This window comes from Bactrocera neohumeralis, chromosome 2, assembly GCF_024586455.1.
Source record: "Bactrocera neohumeralis isolate Rockhampton chromosome 2, APGP_CSIRO_Bneo_wtdbg2-racon-allhic-juicebox.fasta_v2, whole genome shotgun sequence".
NCBI lineage: Eukaryota > Metazoa > Arthropoda > Insecta > Diptera > Tephritidae > Bactrocera > Bactrocera neohumeralis.
Window position 1 is genome coordinate 3,120,439 of NC_065919.1, and position 16,327 is coordinate 3,136,765.

Genomic DNA, 16,327 nt, shown 5'->3' on the forward strand with positions numbered 1-16,327 from the left:
TTAAAATTACTCTAATTTAATTCAGTGAAGAAAGATTTTAGTATTACTCTGCCGTTTTATAACCTCAAAAAAAATTCAAATTTATTAAAATATTATTAAGCTTCCCTCCTCTCCTCATTACATTTAGCATATTAACTTTAAAGAAACTATTATTAAAGTCATGCTGGAACTATTCTGGTGCGCTCAGAGTTTACCTCGTTATGTATTAAACACGATTGAACACGCAATAGTGAGAGAAAGAAAAGTAAACCTGAAAACGACCAAAAAACGCTTATAAGCTATTGAAGTTGACCTTAAGTTGTGTCTTTTCGGGAATCTAATTATCTTTGCATTATAAGTTAAAATTCGTTCGTACGAAAAAGTGTAATCAAAATTGGTCTCGAGGTTACAAGTCCTGATTTCTGACATCGTTCTATCTCTTATTGATCGATTTTAGGTTTCAGTCATATATTCTAATGTATTATAAAAGACTTTGTTAATTATTTTATATGTAAAACGCAGTAGCCGTGTTCTATACAGGGGTTTCTGGGCCTGAAAAGGTAGCTACCCATTAAAATAAAGTGCTGATAGTAAGAGAAATTCGAGAACATTGCATTGTTTTATATATTTTGTCTGATAGTGATGTCCTTTAACATTTTAACTGCTTTATGAACAGAGCCAAGCCTTTAAATGCAATAAAATGATGAAGTCGATCTGGTGGAATTTTTTTTATTCTCAACAGATGTTGTTCTTTGAAATACAAAGAAATTAAGGCACCACGGTTAGGACCTAACTATATCGCATTTTCATTATTATTTTGTGTATTTTATTCTCTGACTATATCCTGCTAACAAAAACAATCAAAATACCGTAGAGAAAATATACAAAAAACAGAATCACATGAGGGATGTGAAGTTTATTTGTCATGCCTTTCCTCACAATCACGAAGAAGAACTAAACAAATGAAAAACTCCTTAATTTTTCCACATAACCGTACACTAAAATTAAATTTCCATACAATTAATAACTGTTCTTTATAATGGCATGCTCACTGTATGATTTCTGCTACATTTAAATAATACTACAGAAGAAAATAAAATCATAATTTGTGCTCACTGAAAGTCGTGGAAGTGAGGAAAATTATTTTCATATCACAGTAAATGACTCAAAGCTGCCAGATTGTATGCAAATCGCTTACCAAATTAATTTTTAAACTTTACGAAAGTGTTTTTGAGTCATGGATTTTAAATTTGTTCGTTTTGTTTTCATATGCTTGTTATTAGTTTAGTATTTGTACGAATTTTCCAAACTCTACAGCTTTCATTGAGCACTCAGTTTCACCATTCTTTGTGTAATTAACAAAAAATAAGATAAGTTAGAATATTTCATTGTTATTAACACTTCAACACTTACGTCATTTTTTGCATTTTGAAAGTTTCAACTTACATTTTTTTGTCAAAATTTTATGTTTGAAAAAGCATATTTAGAGTGAATGCATTACTTTGCATTACTTTAATTTCGTTCTATATAAAGAAGGAAACTTTTGTAATAGAGAATTTTCTTTAGTAAAATTGGCAATATTTTCCAGTATATTCAGTTTAATAGATTTTTGTTAGAGAAATTAGTTAGCAAATGATATTTTAAAGCTATAAAATATATAAATGTCTAAGAGAAAATGTAAACAAATTATAATGTAAAATTACGGTATACTTTTAAATACAATTAAAGTACTATTTAAATTACACAGTCCGCTAGAAATGTATTTGAAATGGTATAAATCCTTCTGAGGCGTTTTTCATCTTTTTCAAATTCAATAATAAGGAAGTTATTGCTTTCATGTTTTGAGCAAAGGTTAGACACCTTAAATTTAGCTATAGAATTTAATTAATTTTTTTTGCTGAGTAGTCATCAAATTTCACCCCATAAAATCAGCATCGGCAGTGGAGGAGAAAGTGCATATATATTCAAGAAAACACTGGAAACTTTACAGCTTCACTTTGAAACCTACTGTTTTTCAATTACAGCCACATTACGTAAAAATACTTTTGTTCTCCCTCTGAAGGCCGGATATTCAGCCACAGCAGACTGGGTTCAGACTTTTGAATATTTTTCATAGCAATAACAATTTTATTAATGCCAACCAAATATAGCAAACTAAAGGTATCGCATGGTTGTCAGTAAAACTAAAACAGTTTCCAAAAAGTGCGCTATAAAAGCTTTAAGTATTGCTAATCTTTTACCACTCCCTAAAGGTATGCTACGTTGTTTTTCTTAATTAGTCACTCCCTAAAGGTATGCTATATGAACATTTTTAATTAGAATTTCCAAAAAATAATAGTTATGATTTTCTAATTTAATATAAGTAACAGATTTTTGTTTATTTTTTCACTTTTAGAAACGCTCAAAAGGATTTGGCATTTTCAAAAACAATATAATTGTAGTCTTGTGCAGTTCGCTTGACTTATTTGAGATCTACAAATTAGTATATTTATTTTTATAGAAAAAGTATGTTAACAGAGTATGCATTTACGGGCGCAAACAAAGTTTTACTAAAAATATGCAACAAATATTGCTTTGAATCATCAATACTTCGGATATTTAAAATGAGTTCAGTTTTTTAGTTTCATATGCATATTTTTAGGCGCGGTAGCTACGTGCATATTCTGTTATTTGGAAAAAAATTAATTTTGAATACTACAGTACATTTTGTATCGTTTCGCACTTGAAGCAACATATTTACGACAGCGTGTACATAAAAAACTTCAAAATAATTCAACTTTTCTTTCCAAAAATTAAATCTACCAACGCGAGCATTAAATTTTCATAGCTTTAAGAGCCGCAAAGTTTCTTAAAATTTTTAGAAAATATTTTTTGAAAAGCTTTACTACGAAAACTTGCAAATAAATAAATTGTACAACAGTTATTTACTACTTGCGGTTTTTTCAACATCGAGTTTAATTTTGACCAAAGTCATCTAGTTGTAACACAATGCGCGTCAGTTTTGAAAAATGAATAGCACTTAAGTTGATTCTACTGATTTTTTTATTTTCCTGATAACCTCAAATTCGATTGCGGAGGGACTTATTTCTGTCAAACCGGAGAGGTTCTTACAGGTAATGGTTTATACATTCAAAATGCTCGTCTGTCTGATTTATAAGGCTTTAAGATTCACAAATTGGATAAAAGTAGAATTTACATTTCATATCATCACTTAAAGAGATCAAGAATACCAAAAATTTGAGAGAGATGTGGGCTCACTAAAAACACAGAAAACTAATGAAAATTGCAATCCTGCATTATCCAAAAATGGATTTGGTTAGGATGCTGAGCATGATAAACAAGAGATGGTGAAATATAACAGTACTTTTGTGGAAAAAATAGCAAGGTTTCGAGTCTCTCTATTTTGTTATTTATGTTTACTTAAGCGCTTTTCCATTTCTACCGCACCAGTGTTACAACTTTGCTTAATTACAGTTAAACAATAGCAACAAAAGCTTGTTGCAACTTTAACTAACTTGATTATGTCGAGCTTTTTAAGTGAATTACTTAATTGGAAATTGAAACGCTTCTAGTTAGTTGTTAGTAAATTATTTTAAGAGAATTCGAAACATTTTCGCTTTACTTTTAATTAAACGTTAAATTCATTAACTTGTAAATTAATTATTGTGAATTAATTATTAGCGACAATTGAATATTGTCGCACCTTCTTTCTGATTTGTTGTACGTTTTTTATGAACGGTTGGCATTGCCGGTTGTGGGTGTTGCCTGAGATGCAGTTGTTGCTGCTGTTGCTGTTGTTGTTGGCTAGCTTTGAGCGCCCCCATTGATATTGATTTTCGGGGGTGATCCGCCGCATCGCCGGCCTCAATGCCCTTTATTCGTCGGACATTGGGCCAAACGAATTGCAAACGATATTCTGTGCTCAATTTTGAGATGGTCTTTTTGAATAGGCCATTTGACTCACCCGCCTGCAAAAGAGAAGAGCAGAGAGAAAAAAGAGAGAGGGAACAAATAAAACAAAAACAAGTATATAAATGCATAAAATTGTAGAGAATTATTATTATTATTTTGTTTAATACAAAAAGCCGGCGGCAAGTAATTAATTTGTTTATTAAACATTTTGTTGTTTTTTTTTCACAATGCAACCACGATGTAAAGTACGACGACAACAACGATGATGACGACAGCAAGCGAGCAAATAGTATTATTTTTTTTTTTATACAATAAAAGAAAACGAGAGAACAAATGCAAAATGAGGAAAAAAAACAATATTTTGGAGAGAAAAGAGAGAAAGACAAAATACAAGTATTTTTTGTAAAACTTGTATAAATTATGACTAAATTTGCTTGAACTTTAAAAGATATACAATTTTTTAGTACCTAATTAATAACAAATAACTGTACAATCTGCTAAATATATACATTTATATTTATATATCTAAATATTTGGGTATTAATAGCCAAAAATGTAACCACAGATATGATGAAAAAGCATGCAAAATGTTCGACTGATTTACTTAAGGGGTACTGGTATAGCAGTGTGACACTTTCAAAAAAAAATAATAATTTTTTTATTTGCCTTTTCGATAGCTTATATTTCCATAAATATCGTGTGAAAACGGGAAGGTCGTATCTTGAATAGTTTTTGGATGGCAGCGTTCTAAAGAGCGACCGCTCTGAGGTGCAAACATACATATGTATATGTATAAGTGAAAATTTAAACGCGTTTTTCTTGAAACGACATTTTTCAAAATTGCTGGCGTCATAACTCAACGAGAAATTGACCGATCTACTTCATATTCATTAAAATTGAGTATTTTTGAATACATTTACTATACAATGACCTCCGATCTTTTTAATTGGTTGAAAATTGTCAATTTGGCATTAAAAAAACGACCATTTTTTACCTAAAAAAACGGTTTATTTTTTCAAAATTACGCCATTTTGTTCATTATTGATATTTTTCAAAGATCGTTGGTCATTGTATAGAAAATATCTTTAAGTTTAATAAACTTTTCAATTTTTTTTGTTTCAGCAACTCATTCGGCCGGAATCAAGACAGCCCATATTATTTTTCAACATTTTTGTAAAAAAAAAATTTTAAAATATAGTCGAAAATATACTTTATTACGTTCAAAGATGTTCGAAATATTCAATCGCGTACTTTCTCTAATAAAAATTCACGAAAATCGCCTAATTTTTCATGCGTCACACTGGTATAGCCCCTTAAATGACTTTATCTGGGTAGCAAAAAAAATCTTTCAAGAATTGACTGAAATTAAATTTTTCTTGAATGTGTTGCTGCGGATCGTCGTGGAGTCCCAAAGTGCAGACCTATAGAAACTTTACAAATACAAATTGAGCCCTGCATTGCAGAAAGTTTTGTCAGCTCTTTCAACGCGCCTGATATGGACTCGATCCTATGTGCAGGCGCAATTGATGAGCTCGTCGAGGTTTTCAGCTCTGTGTATGGAACTACTCTTGAAAGCGCCTATCCTCTGAAAACTCAAAAAGATATAGGGAAACCTCCTTGGTGGACATCAGAGCTAACGGCGAGCAGTAAACTATGCAACAAAGTCCGTAAAAGTGGCTCCAGGGATGATTTGAAGGCAGGTGTGTGGTTATATACAAGATCTAGTTGAGGAAAGCTAAAATAGCCACGTGGACAGAGTTCTATGGAGATGTAGAGGGGCGTAATGAGTCTTCACGGCTTAGGCGCACTCTGAAAAATGCGGAGAAATGGATCATGCGCAGCTAGAAGTCATTGACACCATTCTTGGGACCGCCCAACTGAAGAAGTGGTGGTAGGGGGCCTTCAAGAGGGTCTTCTTGGACCTTTTTTATGAACGTTATATTACCTCCGCACTAAATTCATTCAAGCCCCTTAAGTCCTCGTGCCCTGATGGCAACATACCGACGTAACTTCAGCGTACAGTCAAGGTGTCATGTGGCTTTTGCTAGATTAGATCAATTTAAGACAGCCTGAGGACTGGTTAAGACTTAGCAGACTCTGGTCGGCGTACAGTTCTTGTGCGACTACGAGGTTTCTCTGGTCAAGAGTAGAATGTAAGTGTGCTACTGCACTACTTGCCTTGAGCAAAGTTCATCTTGCCGCAATTGTAGAAGTTCTCAGTCGGCAGTACTCCATTGTCCAGCTTTTGCAAAACTGAGGCTGAAACATCTCGATAATATTAACTTTGCGAAACCTGAAGACATAATTGAAACTATTATTAGCCGTCTCAACAATTTTTTGACAGGATAAAAACGCCTTGTCGATCTGTAAGGGTTTATGATCTCATATATAGGAGTCTGAATGTACTAAAACGGACCAGCGTTCAATGCTGCCCAAGTGATTTCCCTATTAGGAATGCCAATTTAACCCAACCTAATCATCACAGAGAATCTAAATTCGGCCACTGATCCAAACAATATCAAGCCAGAGAAGGACAAGATTCCGAGAAGTATTAAAAATCTTACAAATTTAAGTATCTTGTTCAAGAACAAGAAATTTTAAATTGTTTACAAAGATTTTCCTGTTAATTTTCACTTCCCAGGGTTAGAATACATGAAAGATTATATTTCAAAATAAATATTTATCATTCTTGCAAATATTGAAATACGTTCTACATGCGTAAGTATATAACTAACTTTTCACTTACTTTTATTTTTATACACAGATATTTGCCTCTTCATTTATTACTACCTTTCGGAAAAAATCATTGAGTGGAAACCCTGTTGAGAAAGAGTCGAAAAGTGTTAAATTAAATTTTGCAAAGTGCAAAAGTGAAGGAAGGTGCAGGTGAGGATACATTCGCCTAGCAGCACACCAGCATTGCAAGTTTTGGTCGAATTGAAAATACATATGTACGTATGGTATATGTATATGAAAATATATCTGCTGGTATCGTTTATTACGTCTCACTTTATATTTAAGCTAATGCTTTTGGATAGTCCTTAACATGCCTTTCGTGCCGTTGCTTGGCTATGAAGAGGCGCTACAACAACTGGCAACAGTAAATCGAACTTTGCCAATTGAATGGGTTCGCATAAAAATGAGAGTAGTATGCCGCTGAAGTACTTATTGATCTAAATGCATACCAGCTCTTTACTGTTGAGTATGTCTTAAGAATATATGAGCAGGCTTACAAGCCCTTACCGCGCTCAATACTGGCATGTGTGTTTGTGAGCGCGTATAAGTATGTGCGTTGCTGTTGAAATTGCCATTTCAAAAGAGAATATATTAGAGTCCTTCAGCATTTCACCACACTTTTTGATCAGCGCAATGGCGACGTAATACATGTGTCTACTCATATGCTGTTTAATGGTGTATATATGTATGTAAGCTGGCACTTATCTTTATAGCGCATAATAGAAATGGACAAGTATTCCCATTTTCACTTTTGGCTGCGTGAAATTGTGCACTGAGGTAAAATGAAATCCTTTTCCGCTGAATTTTATTAAAACGAGTCCAAAGTTGAAGGAGACAGTGATGGATAGGGAGAAACAACACACCAAAAAAAGTGTAGATATAGAAAAACTGTCTTTCATTGCAAAACTAACTACAACAAATTTTCTAATTTAGAGAATTTAGAACAAACTTGGGAGATATAACTAACAGGCGGGTAATCGCACAGAAATTTCTTTAAATGATTTTCGATAAAAGAAGAATGATACTATATGATACTAAAAATATAATTATAACGAAGAAACTTTCTACATACATATGTACATACATATCTTTCATTAGCATTTCTTTCGTCATTAAAAATAAATTCGAAATTTCATATATTTTACTTAATCATGTGAGTAATCCTTTTTTTCAAATATATTATATTGAAATAATGTAATGTAACTAATTACATATACTTAAACGAGCACGGAAAATAATTGTCATGCTTAGCCATCAACAAAACACCGCTAATAATTTACAGCTATAAATGTAGATACTAGTATGTAATTAATTTTTCAAACACATTCTTTGTAATTTCATTTCACTCACATGCCCGACCAATGTTCATGCTGAAGGATTGATAGACTAAATTTTTAATCTCAGTAAGTAACGTATTTGTTTATAAGGCGTGTCAATATTAATTTTTAGAATTTTTTTAAATTATTTTGGCCACTTGGTTATAGATCTGATCTAATCTCCTAAGCTTTCAACGATTTTCATCAAAACTTTGCGTATTTCTAATCGAGTTTTTATATTTCTTTCAGAACAACTTAAAGGAATATTACTGAAAATGAGTGCTGACTTAAATACATGCCTCAATCTTAAGCGATGCTAGATTAGTGGCAATAAATTTGAAAATATGAGCACCAACGAACGATGTTGAACTCGCGATAGTTATGTAAAGTGTTGAGCCAATAATAGAAAACTTTTTTGGTTTCGAAATATGACAAATAATGTGGATAATATGAGACACAATGTTTTTCAAACTTCTATCAACCAACATAAACGGACACAACGCACAAAGCCTCTTATCTAGATGATCAATAAAATGTTAGCTTTTCGTTAGTAGAATAATAAATCCACCATCGAATGCCAGTTATGTTTCACATAGGCAAAGTCTTAGTTCCGTAAGAAGAATTATACATTTGTAGCATTGATTAACTAATACTATTGATTATATACACAGACGCTAAGATATCAACTTTTCTATAAACTGACCCAAAAAATTTGGCTTCAGCTAAGTATAATATCAACTCAACTCACGAGACACACACATAAATATTTTTCTATACAAGACCACAATATGTAATTCGTACTATTTATGTTTGTAGCTATATTTTCTTTACTAAATAGTTAATATTTTTCCACACATTGGGCATACATATACATATAGAAACGACATACTTTTAGCATATATGTAAAGATTTGAAAAATAATTTGACATGCTCCTGAAAACATACCTGTTTTTTTGCCGGTCCATCAACCTCCTCTGGTATGGCATACGCACGTCCATTGGGCACAGCTGGAGGTCCCTCAGATTTGCTCCGACGCGATGGTGTACCGCGTTCTTCCGACTTGAAAGCAAAATTTACCAGAAAAAAAATTATATTTAAATTAAATTTAATATAAAATGTATTTAGCATGCTTATGCATATATATGGTATATCTTTATATCTGTAGTCTGTCAGTTTAGTCCATTGAAATTTTATACTTTTGAGACTAATGCTTATCAAATTAAACTTGAATAGGACCATTATATAGACACAGATCGAGAGTTTTGAAAGAAAATACATTAGATGTATTTGAGACAGACACGCGAGAGCGAAATATTTGCTGGTTGACAAAAAGTTTGCCTAAACTCGGTTGGAAAAACTCTTCTAAGCATAGAAATGAGGAGAGAAACCATAGACTGTCTTGTAAACTGAAAAGCGGCATTATGGACTAATTAATTAAGAATATCGATTAATTATTCTACGCAATTTTCTTCTTTTCTTGTATCTATCTCTTAGGAAAGAGACCTAATCTGCGTTGTGAGAACAAGGCGTAGAAGCAATTTATTTTGCCTGAAGTTTCGGAAAAGTCCAATTTTTCAAAGAAAACAAAGACTGCTATCAAAAAGTGATAAAAAAAATCCTTTTACAGAACAAAATAGAACAAAAAATCTGAAATTTTTCACATTGAAATATTTGAAAAATTTTACTCATAAATTTTTGAATACTATTTTTCTCACCGGTTAGAAAATAAGACAATTTATACTTAATTTTTTTTTTTTTTTTGGTTATCTACACAGAACACTTTTTCTAAAAATCTGATTTCAATCTATGAATCACTTTTATAAAAATATATGTAATTAGATACATACATAATGTCAATCATTTACTTATAATTTACGACCACTGTTTGGTTAATTAGAGAGAAATGCAAGCCGGTTCAGACTCTCGTAGGCACATATGTATGTGCATTTGAGCAGTTCCATTGAAAACGCATACATTAATAAAGATTAATTAGCGTGAATGCGCGCTTAGAGTATCAGCAAACCATGAAATTGAAATAAAATTTTAATTCTGAGCGTCAAAAGTGAATGAGGCCGCAGTTTGCCCACACACATAAAAGTAGAAGAGAAAACCGAACTGCATGTCTTTGCAATGCTTTTAGCGCAATACGCTCACACAGATGGATTAATGTGGTTTGCATGTGATTTGCGATAAATTTAAATTAGCATTTTCACAACTAAATAAACTTTATTCGACCGAACCAGAAAAAAAAACAGAAAAAGTGGGCATTTTTATTTGCTCCAAAAGTATTCGAACATATTTTCTACTCACTGGCGAGCACATACGTTCATGTTTTAGTGGCTTTAAATGCTTGAAAGCTCGCCATTGTATGCTTCAAAAACAAAAAAAACGTGCGACAAACGTCCTTGCCCGCGCATCTCGTCGCGTCGCTCGGTCGGTCTAATCAAGGGCACGCCGCTCTGCTGTTAGCTAAGTAAAAGCAATGCTGACTGCCATCTGAACATGATGGGCGCAAGCCAACAAAAGCTGAATAATTTACACACATATGTATAGTATCCTCACTTTAATGTACGCCATTGTCTGGGATAAGCGAACAGAATTAATAAAAAATAATAGAAATGGACTTTCCATGAAGGCTGTCATTAAATGTCTCACAAATATACCGTTATATACAATAATTGCACAATAAGTGCTTGAATACATGGGAAAGCTTCATTTATATACATTACAGCTAACATTTATTTAGTTTTCGTATAAAAATATGTTACAACATTTTTGAAAATTCCACATTCACAGTGACGTCACTGCAAGTAGAACAGGTAAGAAGAGGGTTAAGGTCAAAGCTTTCCGGTAAGCTAATGAATGTTGTTAAAATGAATAAAGTGATACATTTTCATAGATTACTATTATGGATATAATATAATTTGAAGAAAATGTTTTTGATGAAGCATTAGGGAGTTTATAATTTTGTTGTACTAAAAATAGTGGGCTGCCTTCAGTTGCGTATTTATTTTAAAATAATTTTGTGCTTTGCAATTCCGCAAAGAAAAATCCCTGCCTTACCACATAAACATATTTTAGGAGTTTCCCCTTCATATACATTTATAGCTACATAAAAGTCTTTCAACTCACCCTGGCTAACCGATTGGCACCAGCATGTCCACCTCTCGTATCTGTGTACTCCGAACCGATAATGAATTCGTGCGACTTGTATGCCAACTCTGGACATTTTTTCCGCCTGGGTAATGGTGGCTCATTCGTTGGACCTGTTAATGAGGCTTAAGATAGTTTTGAATAGTAACTGAAGTTAAGCGTTCAAGCATAAATTTTTCAATATTGCATAACATAAATGAGAATACAAGTACATAAGTATGTATAGACTAAATAATTATATATATACATATATATATTTCTAGGTTCTAGTAATATGTTTTTAGCAAACAGCGTATGCGCATTATTTGTTTCATCTACGTTTGGGCAACTCACCGATGAATTGACTTGGATTGGGTGCTGGCGCACGACGCACCACTTCTGGCCGCGAATTGCCTGTGAACTCATGCCAGCGATAAGTGCTCCGATACTCCGAATGGAGCTGCTAAAAAGAAAAAAGCGAAAAATGTTTTTGAATAAATTGAATTTATTTTATAGGAAATTACAATAAAAATATTAAAAGTAATTTTGTTGTAAGTCCACTTTTATTATTATGACTACTATGAAATGCTCAAAAGTTGTGGAACACAAATAATACATTAAAACTGTATTTTTCTTCTTAACTTCTTATAGTCGAGCGCGCCAGTCGTTTCTTTCTTTCTACCAAGTGCAGCCAGGTACTTCTCTACCTAATCCCTCAAACGGAGTAGAGGTCTCTTTTTCCTCTGCTTCTACTGGCGGGTACTGAATCGAAAACCTTCAAAGCAGAAGTTCCAATGCGAAAAGGATCACAAATCTTACGCAAAACCTTTTTCTCGAACACTCCTAAGGCCGACTCATCAACTGTTGCCATCGTTCATGTACTCATAAATATGACAGGACGGGAACGATAATGGACTTGTAAAGTTTAGCCTTTGCTCCAAGTTAGACGAAATCTACGACTTCAAAGTTATGACTATCAACAGTGACGTGCGACCCACGTCGCGAATGCGATGAGTGTTTGTTTGATGACAGGAAATATTTCGTCTTGCTCTCATTCATAACCAAACCCATGCGCTACGTATCCTGTCTAGAAAACAGAACTACCGGAGCGGTTGTTGAGGTCAATGATATCAATATCATCGGCGTACACCTGTAGCTGTAAGCTTTTATAGAAAATTGTACCTTCACTGCTTTGCTCTGCACCTCGTATTATTTTCTCAAGCAATAGATTGAATAAGTCACACGTTAGGGAATCTCTTTGTCTGAAACCTTGCTTGGTATCGAACGTCAGCTTACACAGCCGAATTAACTTGGCGAGGATATCAAGTTCAGACATATCGCCATAGAGGCAGTTCATTTTCGTGCTGTCGAAAGCGTCTTGAAAATCCACGAAGAAGTGGTGTGTGTCGATCTTCTTTTCAAGGATCTAAATTTAAATATCTGGTTGTCCTATGACTTTTAATAACTATTCCGGAGTTCAAGAAATTTTTGTTACAGAAAATTAGTAGTTTGCTTTGCTGTGTTGCATGACATGCTGTCTTGTTGAAATCAATAAGCTCAAGTTCTTTCTCACGAATTTGTGGCCAGATAAAATAAAACAACTATCAGGGATATCGATTTTAACTATCGGACTTAGAATTGAAGTCTTACTATCGACAAATTTACACTAGAGATGACGCACCCCGGATGCCAAAAGGGTATGACTCGTAAAAACGTCAAATCAAAATTATTTTTAGACTACTCCAAGTGATAAAGAATTTTCAAGCGAAAAACAAAACTCATTTTAAAAATCAATTTGACCCTAAAACGTAAAAAAAAACATACTAAATAACATTTTATATATAAATCAACCACAGAAGGATGTGTCTAACTGAAAAAAAATTGTGTACGAGTGGTTGTCCAGTAAACAAGTGGAATGTTAAACAATTTACAACTTGTTTTGCCTTGGCGACTATCCAATTTTTCGCCATTACGATTGTATACTAAGCCACTAACTGTACTAACTGTAAAACAGTAGGAGCAACAACACTCAATGGTCTAACATTGCGGTTAAGTGAGAGGACACAGAGGACCTAGATGACATTGCGGACATGTAGCCAACACACACACACAAACACACACACTCATTTTATAGCTAATACAAAAATACACATACATGTGAGTACAATATAAGAGTACCTCTGTAGCGAGCTATGTCACTGCCAATTGGCTAAGCTACAGTTTGTGTTGATTAATGCTTTTGCAATGCCCAAATGACAACTTGTCGCCCAAATTGAATTCAAACAAATCACGAAAGGCACACATACAAAAATTGATAGAGAAAAGTGAGCAGTAAATGATGATTACAGATGGCAGTTGACCAAACAGCAAGAGCCTTACAATCACTCACCACAAATGTTTGCGCTCGACAGACTTACATAAGTCAATGATGGGTTTGCCATTTCAAGGGATTAAAGGATTAACGAAAAGCACTTAGTAAAGCAACATTTACCGCTATGAAAAGTGCAGAAATATAGAAGCATTGCCAGAACTGCATGTGGAAAGATAGAGAAGTTGCGCTGCCGGTGCGGAGTTATTGTTGACTGATCCTCCAGTCATGCAAAAAATGCAAGCTGAAACAGCTGTCTGCAATCAAAAACCAAAAGTCACTTAATCACCGACCCGCACACACCACACCACACCACGCCTTGGGGACATAAGCTGCTGCAGTTTTAATTTGAAATGTGCAGATTTGTAACTCCCCACAGTCGGATGGTCGTAAAGTTGTTGAGTGCAGCAAGAAGAAGAATAATAAAGAACAGCTAAAATCAAAATGTCAACTTAACGAGCTACGGTGCTTTGCTGCGGACACAAGCACCAGCAGGCAAAGCATCGCCCACATATATGGATGTACTCATAAATATAACGGTACTACATTTATACCTATAGCAAACGGGAGGTAATCCCTGCTCCTTCCATCACAACAGCCAAGCCGAACGAGCACGTGTGTGTCACAGCGCTAGCCTAGTGCCAAACAGCTGACTGCATTGCGTCGCATGTAACCATTGGCAGACATCACTCCACCAACACCACCAAACACACAGGGGTGGTGGCACAAACAATTAGCCAAGTTTACGGCTGCCATGGCAGCAATCGCTACTGCTGGCGGCAACAACAGACCGTAAGTGGCCAATTGCAGCAGTGGTTGTAAACAATTTTGTATTGATTTTATAAAGTTCAGTGGGTTAAGCGGTGCAGTACTATGTAAATAACAGTTATAAATAAAAGCAGTTAGTAGTTAAATAAAAAATTTCAACTCGAAATGGCAGCGCAATAGTTGGGTCGAGTTGGCGTTACATTTCGAATGCAATTGTTGTATGCGACGCCCGAATTGCTGTGTACGAACAGTGTGTGCGAAAAATAAACGTAGTGTTAGTGAGGTGCTTGCGCGTCGCTTGGACGAAGTTAAAATATTGTGTTGTCGAAAAAGTCTTTTCGTATTTTGTCAACAGATGTCGCTTCATTCGTATAATGAATGAAAATAATGAAGAAATTCGCTATATTTTGAAATTTTTGTATAAAAATGGGAAGAATATCACGCAAGCCACCAATGAAATTTGTAAAGTATACCGAGACGATGCTGTATCAGTTCGTGTAGCACAACAATGGTTCGCTCGCTTCCGTTCAGGAAATTTCGATGTGAAAGATGCACCTAGCTCTGGCCGACCTATCGTTGAAAAAGTCTATGAAATTATGGAAAGGATGGTGTTGGTCACCGTCACATAAGCAGCAATGAAATCGCTAAGGAACTTAATTATTCAGCATCAAACGGTTTTGAACTTTTTCAAAAAGAGCTTCGGATCCTCTCCGCTTTTTAATTTTCCCATAGACATTACATTAGCGGACTTGTATAAATACAATTTTTTTTTTTTTCAAATTGTGACAGACATACGGATTTTGACACATAACCCCAGACTTCTCAATAGCTTTTAAGAATCTGCCTTCCTTAATAAGGACTAGCTCAAGTTTTTTTCCTGCTGGGCACCTACATACATATGTATGTAGCTTTGCCTCAGGTATACATATGTATGTGCAACGACGCACTGTTATTGTTAAGAACAAAAAGTATTATTGCTGTACAACATGCAAACAAGGCATAAACAATTGCGCTTTTTTAGTGCACTGAGTAAATAACGGTATTGCTGGAAACACGCACAGTGCAAGAGAGTTATGTATAGACGAATAATTTAAAAATGCTATTAAAGTTGTATCATATATTTCCAATGCACGTGCCTCACTTTTTGCTCACAGGCATTTTTGGAGAGAGATATACTCGTATATGATACAGAGAGCCTTTGAAATAACATCAGTACTGAATAAATTACAGATACGTGACCCAAGAGAAAGTTTAAAATATTTAAGCAGGATGTCAGACTTAGAACGGGCATACTAGTTTCAATGAAATTGGTTCTGTAAAACAGGGAGTTTTTAAGCAAAATGCGACAACAGGATACTACACTTTATATTATTTCGACAGTGCTGACTCGGTGAAAAAAAATCAGATCTAGCCTTAGCAGAACAAAATTAACAAATTTAGGCTTGTACAATATTAGAAATTTGCTAATATTGAATTGACCAAGATTATATATTGCAGGGCAGAGATTATTGAAAAGATTTCTTAGTCCAAGTAAGACCTCTAATTGTAATTGTCTAAATGTTCTTCATATTGACCTAGAAACAACTCCACCATAGATAACAGATCACAACTACCAAGAATGATCAAATCATTCTTAAAATATTAACTCTTTATGAGGTTTCAAATGCAATAAGAACCATTAAACGGTTATTTAGGGTATTTCCTTTGAAATTTTCTATCGGCACTCGAGAAATAAGAGGGTTTTGGACACCGTTGTCAGTCGGTCTGCCACTGAAGCGAATTAGGAATACTTAAGCCGACTCGCTCTTAAAACTATTTAAGAACGTATTCCAGCGCTACAACAACAACTACTAAACTATTAATGAAATTACTGATTCATGGCAACATTTTGCACTGAATTCTGAAATAAATTTAGTAATTGCAATTACTTTTACACTCTTATTACTAATTAGCAATTATACACTAACCAATTTGTTCAGCTAGCAATATGCTTGATTATTCTGTGGAAAATGGCAACGATTCTTTGCACACTTAATTAGCATTGGCAGTCACATTTACCAATAAACGGAGGCAATAAGGCTGCAACAAAGTTCAGCGTAGCGCAACAACCGTTGTT

General features: G+C 34.2%; 1 protein-coding gene across 14 annotated transcripts in view; it reads right to left on the reverse strand.

Annotated features, from left to right (window-relative positions):
• Window positions 1-16,327, reverse strand: part of LOC126767759 (neurofilament heavy polypeptide) — a 67,398-nt gene that overhangs the window by 25,646 nt on the left and 25,425 nt on the right. For 7 of the 14 annotated variants that reach the window (XM_050485363.1, XM_050485365.1, XM_050485364.1 and 4 more), the window contains 4 exons: window positions 11,430-11,538; window positions 11,076-11,221; window positions 8,889-9,002; window positions 3,683-3,947 (listed from right to left, as the gene is read on the reverse strand). In XM_050485363.1, the coding sequence (XP_050341320.1) occupies window positions 3,683-3,947; window positions 8,889-9,002; window positions 11,076-11,221; window positions 11,430-11,538 (634 nt within the window). Of the gene's footprint in view, window positions 1-3,682; window positions 3,948-8,884; window positions 9,003-11,075; window positions 11,222-11,429; window positions 11,539-16,327 lie in introns of all 14 variants that reach the window. The other 7 variants (XM_050485368.1, XM_050485374.1, XM_050485375.1 and 4 more) reach the window with 5 other exon arrangements.